This window comes from Phalaenopsis equestris, unplaced genomic scaffold (assembly GCF_001263595.1).
Source record: "Phalaenopsis equestris unplaced genomic scaffold, ASM126359v1 Scaffold000414, whole genome shotgun sequence".
NCBI lineage: Eukaryota > Viridiplantae > Streptophyta > Magnoliopsida > Asparagales > Orchidaceae > Phalaenopsis > Phalaenopsis equestris.
The window spans coordinates 824,941-843,750 of NW_018164855.1; the positions used below are offsets into that span (position 1 = coordinate 824,941).

Here is an 18,810-nt window from a genome sequence, read left to right on the forward strand (position 1 = left end):
TGTACTCTTGGGTGATTATATCAATCCTTGCTCTGTGGAGGAGAGCTCTTTCATCTCAGGGGATTTTATTTAGTATAGACCTTTGAATGGACCAAATTGGTCCAAAAAATCCAGTGCACATTTCCATAGGCCAGTTACTAAAAGTAGAAGTTCACAACAGATTTGAATTGAGCCATTTTAAACATTTTTTGGTCCTGTTTTAATATTTACTTTCTCTCTCTTACTTTTTAAATTTGAATTATTTTATTATGGTTTTTTTTCTTTAATAAGAATATGTTTAGGTTTAAATGTTTGTTAGTACCTGATAGGATCCCTTGATGAAAACTATTATTATTATTTTTTTTAATGATTGAATGAATAAGTAGTTTTGTTCTTTTTTTATGTTTAGTAGTACTCCTTTTAGTTATTGCTTCTTTAGAAATGAATTACCATGAGCTTGAAAGAGGACTATTTAGTGCTTTATGATCACTTCCATGTATATGATATAGTAAAAACTTTTTTTTATCGCATCAAATTTGCAAAGGTTTAACAAATTAAAGGATAATGTATTAAGTGGAATTCTGACTTCTTGTCTAGTACTATAGCAATGATTCACTTTCCACTAAGATATTAACATGGTATTCTGCAAATTTTAAGCTGCTTCACCTCTTTCATTATTTTATAATATGATTTTATTTAACGTGTGAGTATACTCTCCAATTAATTAATATTTTTTTTGTTTTGGTTTCTTTAATGCATAATTCGTTTAATTGGTAATTCTTTTCAGGCTTTGGAGCTATTTAGGAAGCAAAAAGTTGATTTTCTTATTGCAACTGATGTTGCTGCTCGTGTAAGTCTTTACATTTGTTTAATCAGTGCATATTTCTATTTTTTTGAAATGGTTCTTTATTTTTATATCCTCTGAGCTTACTTTTAATTTCCTAGCCACCTAAGTTAATGTTTTATCAAAGGATTAAAGTTAGAAGACATAGGCTCCATGTAATCTCTTAATCCAGGAATGGGATGCAAAAGGCTTTTTAAACCGATAGGAGCAATTAGGTTCCAATTTCATACATTTTGTTTCAGGGTTTCTTACATTGAAGAATTCTTAGCATGCATAAATTTTGGATTTTCTATGATTCGTGTAAAAAAATAGGGTTTTTATGAAATTCAATCATGTAACATGGAATATCCATTTGAGATGAAATCAAGAGAATTTTTATGAATGAATTGAGTAACTTCTAAATCTAAACTAATTAGGGAGGGAGGGGATGATAGGTTGTTCTTTGGACACCAACGGAGGAAGAGGAATACAATTAGGAGATAGACTGTTAAAGAGAGGATTAGTTTAATTGCCTTAACTTAAAATTAACATCTCGAAGCCTTTTGTATGATGATAGGAGCAAATTTAAAATCCTTACATTTCCAAATCCAAAGATCATGAACATGCTCTTACTTATATGATAATTGTAGGCCTATGGAAATGTTCTTCATCAACAAATTGCAGTGCAATTTGCAATATATTAACCAAATGAGAGCCCATTCTAATTTGTTTTTGCTTGTAATAAGCATATGAGACGTAATGCCTAATGTAGGCTTTTATTCCAGTTTCTCTTTTATCTGGAGTCAACACATGCAATTTATTTTTTCCTATAGTTTTTCCTTTCTTTTTTATAACTTCTCAAGTTAATCATTACATGCACGTCTTTTTATTTCTCCAGGGACTCGACATTGTTGGTGTTCAGACAGTTATAAGTTTTGCATGTCCACGTGATATCACAAGGTTGGTATGGTCTTCTCTTGACATTAAAACCTTGATCCAACGATCCAACAAATTTTTTGATTATTTTTTTTAAAAAGAAGATTAGATGTTTTGATAGAGAAACAGCAAAAAGGCTGTAGTAATCTACGTTATCTTTATATCGTTTGTTTACATGAAAGAGCTTTTATTAATGAAAACATATTAATAGTTTGACTAGTTTTTATTTTTTTGGATCTGGTGAGATAATCACTTTTATGCTAACTGGAAGCTTATTTACATCAGAATGAAACGAAATTGTATCTTTTGCTGGCATTGAGATATAAATGAGTATTGTTTCAAGCGATGATCTAAATGAAAAGGAAATTTTAGTTTATTATTTGACTGCCTTTCAATGGATTCTGGTGCCGTTATGTGACATTTACTAATTACTACGCTCTTTCATTATATTTTTTGTTTGCTTTAAGTTCCCTTGGAGTACATTTAAGTTTTTAATAATCAATGAAATTATTAACTAACGTGGAGCATAAATTTTTCCCATGCATCTGTTTTTACAACAGCCAATTTGATTTTCTCGCCAAATCTGGTGATTTTATCAAGCTAGATGGTATTTTTTTTTTTTCATTTTCATTAGTATGAGATTTTTTGCTTGATAAGACTTAATTGTTCACCGTATTATTTCATTTTTTAAATTTTTAGCATTTGCCATTTTTGGTAATCAGTCATCAAAGAAATTAATATCTGCTGATGTTGACTAAAACATGATGCTCATCTCCTTCCTGTGTTGTCCATTAGCAAGTCAAAGTTTCCATTTATTGTGCGTATGTATGGCTATCCTTTCATCAGTTGCCTTATAATTCTAAATGTTGATTGTTTTTTTTACTTAAATAATTCATCTAAAGTTGTGATATTTCCTGAAAGCCCATTGGTGAACAAACTGTTAGGATCTCCAGGAAAATATAAATATTTTCTGAAGTATCAAGTGATTCCCATTTAATGATGATCTGTCATTCTTACTGTGTAGAAGAAATTTATCTTTGGTTGATCTATTTCATACATATTTGCGTATCTGTGGTGCTGTTAACCTGCTCAACATCTCTTATTTTACATAATATTGAAATGCACTACTATTTTAACATCCCACAAATCTGATACTTTATGCTTCACACAGGTGATTGTAATTAGTGGAATCCGTTAGTGGCAATTCATCGCACCACTTAAAACCAATGTTGTTCTGCTATGAGTGGGAGTTAGCATGAACGGTCAGGATGGGTTAGGGAATCTCTAAACATGTGAAGGAATTTTCTAAATTAATATCTCATGATATATCCATAAATATTTATGTGAAACTAAATTAATATTCTAACACGGAGATATACACATAATACAACACGAGCATGTGACACTTCTATTTTTAAAAATATAGGATATAATATTATAATATAAAGGGGCATTTATATTTATATCACCCAAATTTTTCACATCACATTGAAAATAGTGCTATTTTAATTTTAAAAACGTGAAATACACATTTTCTTGCAAAGGCACATGGATAAGTCAATACATAAGAATTGAGTCTCATGTATGTAATTTTTCCTAATATAAATTATAAAAAAGATAAAAATTAAATAAATAATTTTTTAAAAATAATAAAGAAGAGATAATAAGAAATTTGATAACATTAATTTTCAAATACTAAGAAATTCAAAAATATTATTTAGTTTATGAAATAGAAAAAAACAAGCACAATCTGATTTTACATTGAGATAATTTTAAATTTTAAATAAAAGTAGAAATTTTTCTTCAAAAATTTTAATTGATTAATTTAGGACATGGGTGTTTGATATGCGTGTCCCTTTTAAAATATTATTTAAATTTGTCACGTTTATGCTGTGTTTAATATGTGTTGGAGGCGTGTCTTGTCCAAAATTGCACTGCTCTTTAATTAGAAATACTCGTGCAACATAGCCTAGTCGAGCTTAGGATACTGATTGGATAATGTTTCCTCGAAATTCAGAGTCATGAAGTGATGGCTTACAAATATTTCCAAATGTTGTAAAAGACAAAATATGAGGCATATAAAGTCTACACCAAAATTTTGCTAAGTAAACCATGTCTTAATGAAAAATAATCTACTTGAGAAAAAAAATTAACTCATATCAGCAAACACTATAGAATCATCTTTGTTAATTCAGGTTCTCTTTTGGGTTCAGAGGCTCTTTTGCCTGCTTTTTTGCCATACGGTTGTGGCTGTTTGTCATCTCACGCATCTTTGTTGATATTGACCCACTCTTTGCATCAACTACTGTCATCTCTTAAATTTATGATGACATTGTTGATCATGATGATCTATAATCTTATGAGACTACTTTCAGTATTGACTTTCTAGTGGATAGGAGGTATTAGATTCTATTTACTAGGTGAGGTAAGAATTAGAAAAATAAACTTACCGCCATTCTCATGTTTTCATTAGATTTAAAGCTCGGAAATCCAAATATTTTATTTTGTAGTTTTTGTTATATTCAGAGTGCCTTGGGCTTTTAGTTTATCTTTATCTTGCTTATTTATTTATTTTCCTTATAATTCTTGTTAATTATCCTTGTAGTCTTTTCATTTTCTTGTTATAATATTTCTGCTTTAAAAAAAAAACAACTAAGTGGGCCCATGGACATTTTCTTGTTATAATATTTCTGCTTTAAAAAAAACAACTAAGTGGGCCCATGGAAAAAATGCCTTTAAGCTTTAGTCCAAGAAAAACAATTGTAGGATTGTAAGTATTTCATTTGATGGTATTAGAAGGAAAAGAAAGACAAAAATTGCATCTAGTCTGTATCAGTTAATTTTTTTCTTCTCATTTGACTTTACTATTTATTATTAGCATTTCTTTCTCCTGTATATTTTTAATTTTGAATGTAATCCGTAAAATGGGCTTGGTTTAGATCTATTTGGGCCTAGGTTGACTTATAGTAATTGGCTTATGGCCAGGCATGTCAACAATGCTAATTGTCATATTGCATGGTGCGATGTGGCTCACCTCTGTCACTATTTGTTTTCAACATAGGGAGCTAAAATGGCAACGCATAATATATGTGGCCCATTGCCTCCGTGGTTCGCTTTATAATTTTTAGAGTTGTGGGTATAATATATATATATATATATGTATATGTATATAGACACGCACACCTTAGTTTTATTTTATCCTAAATGAATTTTATAAGGGCATGTGCCAGTCCAAAACATGTTCAAAATTTGAAGTCGCTGCTCATCCTCCCTATAATGTGTCTTCTCCTTCCTAATTTTGACTTTCATCTGCAACCTTACCGGCTTTGAACGAAATAGGTTATAACTTATCTCGTCATCAAGATTAACTTCTCGGACTTTGAACAAAATAGCACCGCTTCTCTTGGGTCTCCCTCTATGCCATGGGCCAATCGTCAAGTTTGTATCATCACCTTGGTGTGTTGATCAATGCATATAATTGGCAGAAGGTAATACTTTTGTGGGCCTCGTCTCTTTGAACAAATTTTCGAGGCAGGAGTTGTTTAGCTTCACATTTTTTAGAACATTTGATGGCACATTTGCTCCTTTTTTTGTTCGTATGATTAAGTAAAACATGTCATCAACAACTTTAAACTAATTTTAGGGAGCAAAAAACTCTCTTTTTATTGAAACCTAAAAAATCTCAAAAAGAAGATAACAATGCTATCAAATTTTCATATGTATTAGATATATATTTAAATTCAAACAGTCAGTCGATTTGCTTGGACAATATTGCTAGTGGCACAATATTGTTCATGGAAATTGATTATGAATGTTTGAAGAACATTAAGGACAACATTCATGTTAGAGCTAAGTTATCAATAGAATATTACATGGTCGAGTTATTGAGCACTTGAACTTAGTTATCACTTTTATTATTTTTATTGGCATAATGATTTATAATTCAATTTAATAATATCTCATACTTATCTATATTTTATTCATTTTTTTTAAATATGTTGCGTTATGTTTAAATTGGCAAACACCACTCCATACTCTACTTGCTATGGCTCCTTGGAAATTTTTGTGCCTTGTTGCGCCAGTCATCGTTGTTGTGCATGTTTATGGCTACTACTACTAGGGCTTTTAGGTACTGTTTTGGCATATACTGAAAGAAAGAAGAATAAAACTTTTTGTACACAACTTGGTAAGATCTATGCACATAGGGTTGTAATCGAGCCGAGTTGAGCCGAGTGTATCATAAATTGGGCTTGGCTTGGTAGAAATATAAGTTCATTTTTGGCTTGAAATTGTGTCGACATTTCAAATATTGTTCAAGCTTAATTTGTTTAAATTATTCAATTCTTGAACTTGATTTATTTATGACAAGTGAACGAGGCTACTAAACGAGCTAAAAATTTGAACGAGTATCTATAATGACAAGTGAACGAGGCTACTAAACGAGCTAAAAAGTTGAACGAGTATCTATATTTCAATAAATAATTTTACAAATTTAAATAAATAAACAATTGACTAAATTATGTATGCAAATGACTGACCCCCATGATATCATCTAGTATCAATTATCACAATAATGAATTCTAAGGTAGAGAAGAAATATTAAAATAAGAGCAAAAGAATCTGAAGGAACTAGTGGTACAAAAAAACTCATAAATGTGAAACCTTCATCAATTGTAAACATAATTGAGAAAAACCAATTGTTTTCAAATCAAGCATAATAGAAGAGAATGAACAAAAAATGTTCACTTTTAGAAATCCATCATATTAATTTTCAATGCATCAATTTTTTTTTTTTTTGGAGAACAAAATTTATATCAACTGGCAAATCAATCTAACATATTAATGATATCATATTATTGTTGCCCAATCATTTTAATGCAACAAAAAAAAATCTAAGAAATGAAGTTACTAATTTAACCGGTATTAATTCAATTACAAGAAGTCGTGGATCATACAATTTGAGATCGGAATTCCTTATCTTTTCAAAATCCCTCAACTAAATCTACAACTTTTAGAATTGTCACTCTCATTTGCTAAACCAACAAAACACCATAATTAAATAAATATTATTCATGTTTAATATAAATTTATTGTTAATATATTATATTACTGTTAAATCTATAAATTATAGGTAATCAAATTTCCTATAAATAATACATTATGTATGCTACAAGCTATCATTAAGCTGAATATCGAGTATTTAACAAGTTACTTGTTGAACAACAAATGAGTTTGTTTGTGAACATAAATAAGCAAGTTCAACTATATTCGTGTTTAGTTCATTTAAACTTTTAGCTATTAAAAATTTTTCTTGTTTGTATATTCCTTAATTTAAACAAACATGTTTGAGGCCTAATCAAGCTGAGTTTGAGTTTTTCATCGAATGTATTAGTTCATTTATAGCCCTACATGCACCCAAGTTGGATTTAAGAAGTCTATTGGCCACAAAATATTACATTATTCCAATATCAATGTTAAATAAGGTTAATTACATAGCATGGATCCCTATCTATAAAAAACTTGGGTTACATAGATCAAGGGAGAGCATTTGGTAGGTTTGGTCGAATTGGTTTTAAAACTCATCTAACCAATTGCAGCCGAAATAAAAAAATCTGAAAAACCAAACCAATCAAAATTTTATAAAAACGAACTGACTAAATTGAATTTAATTTTGATTAAGGGGTTCGGTTTTGAACAAACCAAAAATTAGTTACTTCTTGGAATGGGTCATGAATAAACAACAAGAATTATATATCTTACATGTGTATTATCGACATTTAATTTGAATTTTTGTTTTTTTCGATTTATTTGGTTAAATGAAATACAAAACCGAACCATCAACCAAATACCGAATATTGAAGTTTTAAAAACCAAATAATCATTTAATCTTCAATTCAAGTGATCCTATAAAGAGTATAAACCTAAATTATCAAAATTAGATGATTTTACCTTATAAAATGAATTGATAAAGATACTAGAAAACTTGGACGTAACTATAATATGGCTCCAAAAAAGCCTGAAAACAAAGTAAGTTCAATCTTTTTTGGCCTGATTTGATTTTTGGTAACTGTTTTATGATCACGTTGGTCTTTGTGCCTACTTAAATGAAGACTTGTACTGCTTCAAATGGTTTGCAGCTTTCTCCCTTAGATTGCTCCATCTTTTAAATGCCGTCTTTGGCAATTTTTGCAGCTTATATTCTGCAATGCGTTTTTCTTTCTTGCAACTTCTTTGTTTATAACAAATGTGTGCAAATGTTTCGTTTGCTTTGATTGATTAGTAGGGTTTCTTGAGTGAATATGTAATTATAACTAATGGGCTTACATAAAACTCAGATCATTTTGATCAAAGATATACTTGGGTGCGGCATTATTTTTTTTTATTTCCTGGGTCTACTGCTTCATCAAGTGTTAGTCATGAAGAATTTTTCGAAAACTAATCTTCTTATATATATAAAAATTCACTTTTAGTTGGTGTTCTAAATTTTTTAATTGAAATGATTTTATGATTGATTTTATTCAATTATGGTACCTTTTATTGTCAGCAAGTGCGTAAATTTCTACTTATTGTGTGTTTTCCTTGGTAGTGAATCTCTTAGCATTGTTTTTAATAGAAGAATATTGAATCATCATTTAGATTGCCTCTCTTTGGATTTACGGTTATTTTTGTAACTAACAAATATTTTAAAAATAAATTAATTGTGACATGTAAAATGTTGCACGTTTGCAATTTTTTTTTTAAGATTGATTATCTATGACCACATATGTTTCTACAAACAGCTATGTTCATCGTGTTGGACGAACTGCTCGTGCTGGAAGGGAAGGATATGCTGTTACTTTCGTCACTGATAGTGATCGCTCGCTATTAAAGGCCATAGTAAGATTTTCCCTGATTGTTTATCCATGCACTTAAAGCTCGGCAATGTTGAAATATGTTATGTTTTGATATTCTTAAAATGAAATTTTATTAGTATTACAATGGTTTGACTTGCAGTTTATATCTTCGAATGTTATCCATCAGATGTAAATTTCAGAAAATTTTCTGCTCTTCTTTTATTGGGTCATTTGCATACATACCACCTGATGTGGGGCTTGGGGGGTCAGCAGGAGAGGCTTCGGTCTAGCAGGAGACTATACCATCTGCCCTCTCTCTCTCTCTTTTCATTTAGCGGGAATTATTCCCCCCTTCCTATTTTTGTTTCTCGCATATTCTATCTTTATTTATATTTGTTTTTGCTAAATTACGGTTATGTTTTTTTGTGAGTTTGATTCAGCTATCAGGGACAGCCATCGACATCCTCTATTATCTTTTCAGGGCTATATCTGAGGACGAGTGGTGCTTTGTACATCACTTCGAGGTGGTGATTATCCTTGACGATTCCCCTCCTACACAACCTCCCTGTCGCTACTGCTGTCGCCGTATTTGTTGTAGCCCGCCAAGGACAGCAGTTTGCTGTCTTCTGCAGCCACCAAATCTTTCTTGTTGCTGCCTACTGCAACGGCCTCTCTGTTTTTTCCCTTCTTTGTTGCTTTGTAACCCATCTTCCCTCTACTACCCAACCCGTAATCCCCCCTCCACTACCCAGCCATCCCCTAACCCCTCTTACCCCTAAACAGCCATCCCGTAACCCTCTGCTGCTGCAGCCGCCTCTCCAACCCCACACCTGCTACGCCCTCCTATCCAACCCCCAACGGCAATTACCTTGACTCCTTTCCAGCACCCCACCTTTATCTAGCCACAAGCCCTCACCCACCTTCCTACTGTTGCTAGCCTTCCAACAGCCGTAGTTATGGCGACCCCCTCCTTTGATGTCTCTGCTACCGTCAGTCTTCTCAGCTAAAGCTCCCTGTCACGAACAAAAAGTCTCACTTCGGCTAGGTGTAGGACCGAAGAGCAGTATTTAAGTCATGGGCTGCTTATTTCTCTTAAGAGCTCTTTTGGGAGGTGACAAGTGGTATCAGAGCCGATTACTGTCTCCCAAGTGTGTGGACTCTCCGTGGTCCAGTGGTATCCTCGGAGGAGCCGATCCGTATGATTGGGTGGAGGAGAATGTCACAGACAAAAAGTCTCACTTCGGCTAGGTGGGGCCGAAGTCCTGAGCTGCCCACCTCTCTTAAAAGGAGAGGTGACAAGTGATATCAAAGCCGATTATTGTCTGTCAAATATGTGAACTCTTCATGGTCCAGTGAGACTCTCGGAGGAGCCGATCCGTGACGAGAGTGTCATGTGATTAGGTGGAGGAGAATGTCAAGGACAAAAAGTCCCACATCAGTTAGGTGTAGGGCCAAAGAGCGATATTTAAGTCCCGGGCTGCCTACTTCTCTTAAGTGCTCTTTTGGGAGGTGACAATCCGCTGTTATTGCCGGCGACCCTTCCTTTGTTGTTCTGCCACAGTTAGCTTTCCCAGCACCACCCACATCTATTGTCGATGACTCTTCCAGCCACCACACCTGCTGTCGCAGCCCCCCCTCCTACCCTCTACATCTACCCTGCTGCGGCAACTCCCTCGCCACCCTCTGGCTGCTGCCGCAACCTCCCATCTGAAACCTACCTGTTATCCCGTAGCCAGTCACCACCTCCACCGTCGCACTGAAGTGTTTTTTTTTTTTATGTTATCATTTCTTTCTTGTTTGAGGAGTCGTAACTTATTTGAATTACAACAATAATATTTCTATTTTTATTGTGGTTTGGGTTAACTCCGGCATCATTTGATATCAGAGCTAGTTTAATTCTAGTCCTATCCTAGGGTTTCCTAGCCTCCGCTAATAATCCAAAAATTTTCTTCTTCCGCCAAATACCCTTTCCACTATCTCATATCCCTAATCCTAATTCCCATTTGATGATTTTCAAACTAGTAACCTTAAATCAATTATTTTTACCATTTTTCATCTCTTAACCCTAAACCCTATCCATAAGGAGATACATGTTCGAGCATACCCGGGAGGAGATACGTCGAGAGATTCGTCAACTTTAGCGGAGGCTTGCGAACATTGAGGATGAAAGCCAATAGGAGGTTACCCTCGATCGTGATCGGAAGCGTCAAAGGGGAAAACTAGAGAATTTGAAGATCAAGAGGGAGACATAATATCGACTCCTTCCAGCTTACTATAGACAGAGGGTGCAGGCAAAGTTAAACCTCCGGATTCAGAAGTGGAGAGACCACATCACCGAGTAACCCTTCATATTTTACAGACAGAGTTCAACCTTAATATCTTATAGCCAAAGTACACCCAGGAGAATCGAAGATGACCCCGTCAGAGGACAAGCTGATTTAGAGTGGTGAACATGTAAAACCAATTCGCATCCTGACACGGGGCCTTTCCTCCAAAGGCTGGACTGGTTTGACCCGACTCGGTTTAGTTGAGAGAATGGGCTGAACCGGCCCCTCCCTCCCTCTTTTCATTAGGCGTGAATTTTACTGCCTTCCTATTTTCATTTTCCGCTCATCCCACGTCTATTTGCACGTGTTTTTTAAGTTTTTGCTCATTTGCACGTGTTTTACTTTTTGTGTTATTTTTTTATTTCAGGTTTGTGTGGACAACCGCCAACGTCCCTGTTTTTCCATCGAGGGCTGAATCCGATGGTTAGGGTGGTGCTCCGGCTTTATCCCTCTCCTCGGTGGTGATTATCTACTCCACATCCCTCTCCAGCACTCCTCCCACTACCAGTTTCCCTCTGCCCGCCGCTGATAGGTTGCTGCTTGCTTCCCAGCCATCATTCCTATAACAGGTCAACAACCTTCCTGTAACTCTCCCCCTCTTCTGATCCCAGCCGCCTGTTCCTCCATCCCTAGATCCCTCCTTGTCCCTCACTGCTGTTACAACAACTCTACCGTCCCTCTCTCTCCTTCAATAACCCCAAGCCGTAAGCCCTCTGTGCCGTCCACAGTCCCTTACCCTTCTGCTCCTCCCGCTTCCTACCCGTTTCCACTACCTGTTCCCAACCCCAATCTCAGTTCCTACCAGTTCCTCCCACATCCTGTACTTGCCGCACCACACTCCAGCACTTCCCAGAAGTGACGCCAGCAGCTTTCTGCCCCTCCCAGCGAGCTCCTCCCATCATAACAGCCACCCCCTTTTCAAGGCTGCCATCAAACCCCTCCCCGCCTCTACGAATCTCTGATTCCGCTATCTCCGCGCAGCCCGCCCTTCTTCATTTTTGCCCTAGGGTGTTGTGTGTTGCATGTGCTGTGTTGCAATCGATTTTGAATGAAAGCTATAATATCTTCTATTTTTATGGTGCTTCGGGTTTCCTCCAGTATCACATCCTTAAATCTATCACAACTAAGAAGTGTTGCAAGTGCCATGAATTTGTGCATGGTGAATCAGAATGCACAACCAGAGGGGTGAATTTGTGCATGGTGAATTAGAATGCCTTCCAGCAGCTATAGTTATTGCCAAAGACCCCTTCCTTGGCTGTCCCTGCTGCCATTAGTCTTCCTAGCATCCACAGATATTGTCGGCGACCCTTCCTATGTTGTTCCTATCACCGTTAGCTTTTCCAGTAACCACAACTATTGCCGGCGACCCTTCCAGCCACCCAACCTGCTGCCGCAACCCCCCCTCCTACCCTGTTGCGGCAACTCCCTCACCGCCCTCAGACTACTTCCGCAACCTCCCCATCCAAAAGTTAATTGTTGTTCCACAGGCCTCCACCACCTCCACCGTCGCACTAAAGTGTCATTTTTATATTTGTTATCGTTTCTTTCCTATTTAAAAAATCCGTTGTTCTAATCTATTTAAATTTCAACAATAATATTTTCATTTTTATAGTGGTTTAGGTTGATTCTGGTATCACCCCCCATTTCCTATGCATTTACATATTGAACACCTAAACTTTACTTTTTATATATTAACACTCAAATATTTCAAATCACATAAAAAATATCATCATTTTAACCTTTTTAAAGGTGAAATACACCATTTCATGCATTGATAAGCTTGTATGCATGTTGAAATTGAAGTTTTGGTGTTAAATATGTAAGTACATAGAAATTCAGTTGTATGTATGTAAATCTTCCTTTTTTATTTGCCTTTCCTGCTGTATTGTTGATTGATTTAACTGATTAATGCTAATAAATATATATTGAAGAAGTATGTGTGGTTCAATCTTGTTTAATTTTAACCCTCTCACTTAACAGGCAAAAAGAGCAGGTTCAAAACTGAAAAGTCGAATTGTTGCAGATCAACCAATTGCTGAGTGGAGTCGTTTTATTGAAGAAAATGAAGATCAAATCTCTTTAATTCTTCGGGAAGAGAGGTTTTTTTTTTAGCTCTTAATCTTTTACATTTGGTGAGCCTATCCTTTACATTTTTCTTGTTTGTTTTTTCTTTTCAGGGAAGAAAGAGAATTAAGAAAAGTCGAGATGGAAGCAACAAAGGTTCTACATACTTGCAATCTTTTGGCTTTCTTCCAACAAAATCAGATTATTTACAAGGGGCATATAACGATTCTCGTGTCTTTACATATCTCACACCTAAACTTTCATATTTATACACAAATCACTCGAACTTCTTTCATATTTATACACAAATCACTCAAACTTTTAATATCACATAAAAAATAGCACTATTGTCACTTTTTAAAAGCGAAATATATATTTTCATGTATAGATTTAAAGCACCAAAGTGCTATTTATGTAAGTATGAAAGTTTAGATGTGATATATGTAAATACATAATAATTGTGTGCAATGTATGTGAATTTATATATTTATAAATGTAAAGCTGTTCTTCATTATATAATTACTCTTTTAATTAGCTGATTTTTATTTGAAATCACAGGTAGAGAACATGATCAAGCACAAGGAGGATATATTTTCGCGCCCAAAAAAGACTTGGTTTGCTACCGAGAAAGAGAAAAAACTACTTGCAAAGGCTTCAAAAGTAGGGGCTTCTTTGTGACCACTTTTATTTTATGTTTTCTGTTTTTGTTTTTAATTTTATTTTTAAAATATATTTGTTTAGGATTTTTTTTGCATGTTTTTATATTTTATTTTCAAAAATAAATTAATTTATTTTTAAAAACACTCAAAATACGAAAATTTATTTTTAGGGCTTTTAAATATAACTAAGAATGTTATAACACACCAAATTTGTTTTATTGCAGGTAAAAACATATACAATATAAAACAAAATAAAAAAAAATAAATCAAAATCAAAAGTGATCCCAAACGACTCATAGGTTTTTGGATATTGTGACTGGATCTGGAGTGTGATTCATGACTAAACTCACTCTCTTTGGTATATACTGTATAAAGTGAATTTAAGACACGTTACAAAATCAGATAGCTGCAGCCTTTTATTGAAGGAATGGAACCTGATATCCTAAATAACCAGAACCATACAAAATAGTAACTTGTTTTCACGCTAATCTTTTTTTTTTTTATGAAAATTTTGGGACTAAACCCTTAACATAAGTGATGGAAAAGCCGAAAGGTACACGAGATTGCAAGGTATGTGGATACACAATAATGACGATAATATAGATAAAGAAAAATATCTAAATCTATCTGACAATATGGTCTTTAGTTTCTCTTCTTGCAAAAATAGATTCAAAAGTAAACAATGGAAGTGATGGTATATAAATAACCTTTTAAGAGTTGAAATAACTATTAAAAGAGATGAAATAACTATTACAAATGTTACAGGTAATTAGTTACATGAATTGTACTGTCATCTAGGTCAAATATGCACGATTTGTAAGAAGTTATATATCGAAGTACAATACAGTTGACATATGAATTGTACTGTCATCTCTTTAAATAGTTATTTCATCAAATATGGACTTTATTTTTTATTCCCGTTTTCTAAACTTACGTTTCTTCATGCTGAAACATTTGCAAATATAGATGCTTTGGATAAATCCAAATGGTTAAGGTTTACCTTAAAATTTGCTGCATTAGATTACTTTTATGTTTCTTTCAATGCTTTTTTGTCTTCTTGCATTATTAAGGTGTAATTAACTGTTGTTAATTTCCTTTGATGATTCTTTTCTGTACTTCATTCCCTTAATCACTTTTTTGGATCTCAAGGAATTTGCTAGCAAAGGTCAAAGTGACTGTAATGTGGTGATGAGTGCGCAGCAGGCAGAAGATAAGAAGTTGAAAGAAAAAAGAAAAAGAGAGCGTGAGGTAATTATTATCTGTTCTAATTTTTTTCTAAAAGCTTCTCTTTTAAGCTCCTGTTCCTTTTTCATAATAAAACAGAAAAATCTGCCACGGAAGAAACGGCGAAGATTGGAAGCTACCAGGGAGATGCTAGAGAATGAGGAATCCGAGAATCTGGAAAAGGTTGGTGTCTTTTATTCAAAGTAAAAAAGATTTGTACTCTTTCCATGCCAACCTCATTTCTGTCTAGATACTATCCTGAAAATTTCTCTGCTTGAACTTTGTTAGTATTTAATATATCTATTATTATCACGCTTGGTTCAGCTTTTGAGTAATTGAAATGTGTAATATTTCTCTTTGTTCTTTCTTTTCCGCAGTTTTTTTTTTTTTTTCGCAAGGGCTTAAACTTCCAATTAATCGAGTTTTTTTTTCCGTTCTAATCATCATTCTTTCATCCTTTTTCTTTTCTGTGCTCCTCAATGGTAGTTATATCAGCAGGTAAACTTTGACATTGTATTCCATGCAGCTGTTAAGTATTTGGGAAATTTACATACCTAGCACACAATTCTTATTTATTTACATATCTTATGCCTAAAGTTTCATATTTACTTACTACATATCATCTTGGTGCTTTAAACCTATGCTTGAAAATATGTATTTCACTTTTAAAAGTTATAACTGTGCTATTTTTGATGTGATATTAATGATTTGAATGCAGTGCGTGTAAATATGAAAGTTTAGTTATGATAAATACATAAGAATTCTGCGCTATGCATATGAATGGCTCCAAGTATTTTGGTCCACAGTGTAGTTCTATTTTATTAGGAAAACTTGAGCAGGAGAATAGCTTCCTATTTTATATGCATGCCTGTGATTAGTTTTCAGTAAAATCAAGCACGAATTGTTTATGAAGATGAAATCTTTATTATGTTGACTGCTCTTAATTCATTTTTTGGAAGATTTACATGCTTACCACACAATTCTATGTATTGACATATCTAACCCCTTAAATTCAATTTTTACGTATATGCCACCTTATTTATGCATGAAAAGGTGCATTTCACTTTTTAAAATTTAAAATAGTGGTATTTTTTATATGATATGGAAGATTTGGATGGTATAAATGTAAAAAAAGTAAAGTTGGGTGTTTTTTACTTTCTAACCATCATTCTTTTATCTTTTTCTCTTCTTTTCTCAATGGTAGTTATATCAGCATGTAAGCGTTGGCATTGTGTTCCATGTAGCCCTCAAGTATTTTGGAAATTTACATACCTAGCACACAATTCTTATGTATTTACATATCTTACCCCTATAATTTCATTTTTACATACATAATAAATTGTACTTTGGTGCTTTAAACCTATGCTTGAAAATGTATATTTCACTTTTTTAAAGTTTTAATTGCGCTATTTTTTATGTTATATTAAAGATTTGAGAGCTATTTGGGTAAATATGAAAGCTTAGTTATGAGGAATGAATAGGTAAGAATTATGTGCTGTGCATATAAATGGCCCCTAGTGTTCTGGTCCACAGTGTAGTTCTTTTTTATAAGGAAAAACCTGAACAGGAGAATAGCTTCCAATTCATATGAATGCCTGTGATTAATTTTCGGTAAAATCAAGCACGAAATGTTTGTGAACATGAAATTTTTTTTCTGTTGACTGCTCTTAATTTATTTTTTGGAAGATTTACATACATACCATTTAATTCCTATGTATTGACATATGTCTAACACCTAAAGTTCAATTTTTACTCGTATGGCATCTTATTTATGCATGAAAAGGTATATTTCTCTTTTAAAAGTTAAAATAGTGGCTTTTTTATTTGATGAGGAAGATTTGGATGGTATAAATGGAAAAAAGTAAAGTTAGGTGTTAAATATTTAACTTCATTGGAATTGGGTGGTATGTAAATGCCCCTAATTTTTTTTTCTCCTTTTGATGTAGTTTGGTAGAGTTGGTTTGAAAGGGAAAACCGGACAGTCTATAGTTGAACTAGCTTATCGGCGAGCTAAATCAATGAAAGCTGGGAAGGGCTTGAGGAATGCTAGTAAAAGAGCAAAAATACCTGACAAGAATCTTCAAAGGAAAGATGAGATGGCTGAATTATTCCAGAATGAGATGAGTGAAAGAAAGCCGAGAAATGTGAGAAGTCATAATGCTTCTGGAAGGACAAAGCATAAGAGCTCCTTCAAGAGCAAATCAAGGTATTATCTGAATGCCTTTTTCATCTATTTTCTTGAAATAATTGTAGGTATCCTTTAATGATTTTTTTAACTTATTTATTTTTCAAATATTAACTTTTTTCATACTTTCTCTACAATCCATGTTTTGATTTTCTCCTCTGTGACTAAATGGTGTCTGCTCATTTGTCTTTCTAAGGTATCCCTAGTTGATCCTCCTCTTTCCTTCATCTGCCACTTGTCGCGAGCTTTCACCTGCATAGCATCTTCTCCAAATGTGTGTTTTTCTTGCTTAATCTCCTCCTGATCTCGCTTGAGTCTCATTCACTTGCTCTCTCCTCTTTTATACGATGCTGCCACAGGCTGAATTTGTCTCCCAAATGTGTAAATGAGTCGAGCCGAGCTCAAAACATGCCTAACTCGAGCTTTGCTTGTTTATCAAATTATAAGCTTGAACTCATCTCACAATGATGACAATAGGCTCATGAGCTGGCTCGCTAGCTCGAGCCAAAGATCAAATTAACATGGGAGCTCAACAAGAGTATGCATCAATGGCTGGAGCAGTGCCACGTGACCATGGATCGGCTAGTTGAGCTGACTTGAGAGCTGATAAGCCAAGCCTAGACAAGCTTGAGATCAAGCTCTAGTTTTTGCCTTGATAAGCTTGACTAGCAACCTTGTTAATAAGTTGAGTTTGAACCAGCTCGACTAAATTACACGCATCCCAAACTTATCCTCTTTTGCTTTCTCGAGCACGCTCATCTCGTCACTTTTCCCCATGTTCTTGCTTTTACAAACTTGCACTGAGTTTAACATCTTTCATATATATATATATATATATATATATATTGGTCCCTCTTGGTTTCAATCGATAAACTCCTTTGCTTTTGTCCTATTTTAAATTTTTTTTCTTCTCTTAAATGCCAATATATATCTCATTAGTCTGGTCCAACAATTAGTTTGGGAACGCTTTTTAGCTCATTTTATATTTTGGTGCTTTTACATACAAACCATCCAAAACATTAAATTTTACATCTTCACAACCCAAATTTTAAGTATAACATTTTAACTACCAAAAATCTTCACTCAAAATCTTCATGAGTGGGTTTAGGAGGGTGTTTGTAAATATTTATAGTTGAAATGGTTAAAATGCTATATTTAATATTTTGGATGGTTTTTATGGAAAGACCCTGCACATTTTATTTTTGACATGAAGTTTGAGAAATAAAACTATGCTCAAGTTTACTGATGAATGGAAATAATTAGGTCAAGAGCCTATTAATAGTCCCATTTATATGGAATTTATAGTACTTTTGTAGGAACACATGGCTTCATGATGGAGAATTTAAAAAAGGGGCATTTAATTATTATGTATTTACACATCTACCTCATGAATTTTGCTTTTTATGTTTATGCCAACTAAATATTTTACATAGCACCAAAAATATCAATCATTTTAACTTTTAAAAAGTGAAATACATCTTTTTCATGCTTCGGTAAGATAGTATATTGGTATGTTTGTAAAATTGAAGTTTAAAAGGTAAATACCTAAATACATAGGAATTAAGTGGTATTTATCTATATAAAACTTCCTTATTATTATCATTATTATTTGTATTTATAGCATTGGATGATTCTTCCATGTGAATATTGATCATCTTTTGATCTTTTCCAGCTATTACATAATAATGCTTCGAATGCAGGTATAAGCGTCGGAAGTAGGCTTATGGAGGGCTTCATCTTCTTCTCTTGCACGATTATTGAGGAATTCTTGCCGAGAAAA

The 18,810-nt window shown here is 33.8% G+C and overlaps 1 protein-coding gene across 1 annotated transcript in view; it reads left to right on the top strand.

The window, feature by feature from the left end:
- LOC110027121 (DEAD-box ATP-dependent RNA helicase 28) overlaps nt 1-18,810 on the top strand; it is a gene marked incomplete at its 3' end in the record, with an annotated part of 34,117 nt that extends 15,307 nt beyond the window's left edge. The window contains 10 exon segments of the mRNA XM_020728417.1: nt 767-829; nt 1,701-1,762; nt 8,518-8,614; nt 12,879-12,997; nt 13,076-13,118; nt 13,521-13,622; nt 14,771-14,869; nt 14,945-15,028; nt 16,792-17,051; nt 18,731-18,810. Coding sequence (XP_020584076.1) covers nt 767-829; nt 1,701-1,762; nt 8,518-8,614; nt 12,879-12,997; nt 13,076-13,118; nt 13,521-13,622; nt 14,771-14,869; nt 14,945-15,028; nt 16,792-17,051; nt 18,731-18,749 — 948 coding nt within the window.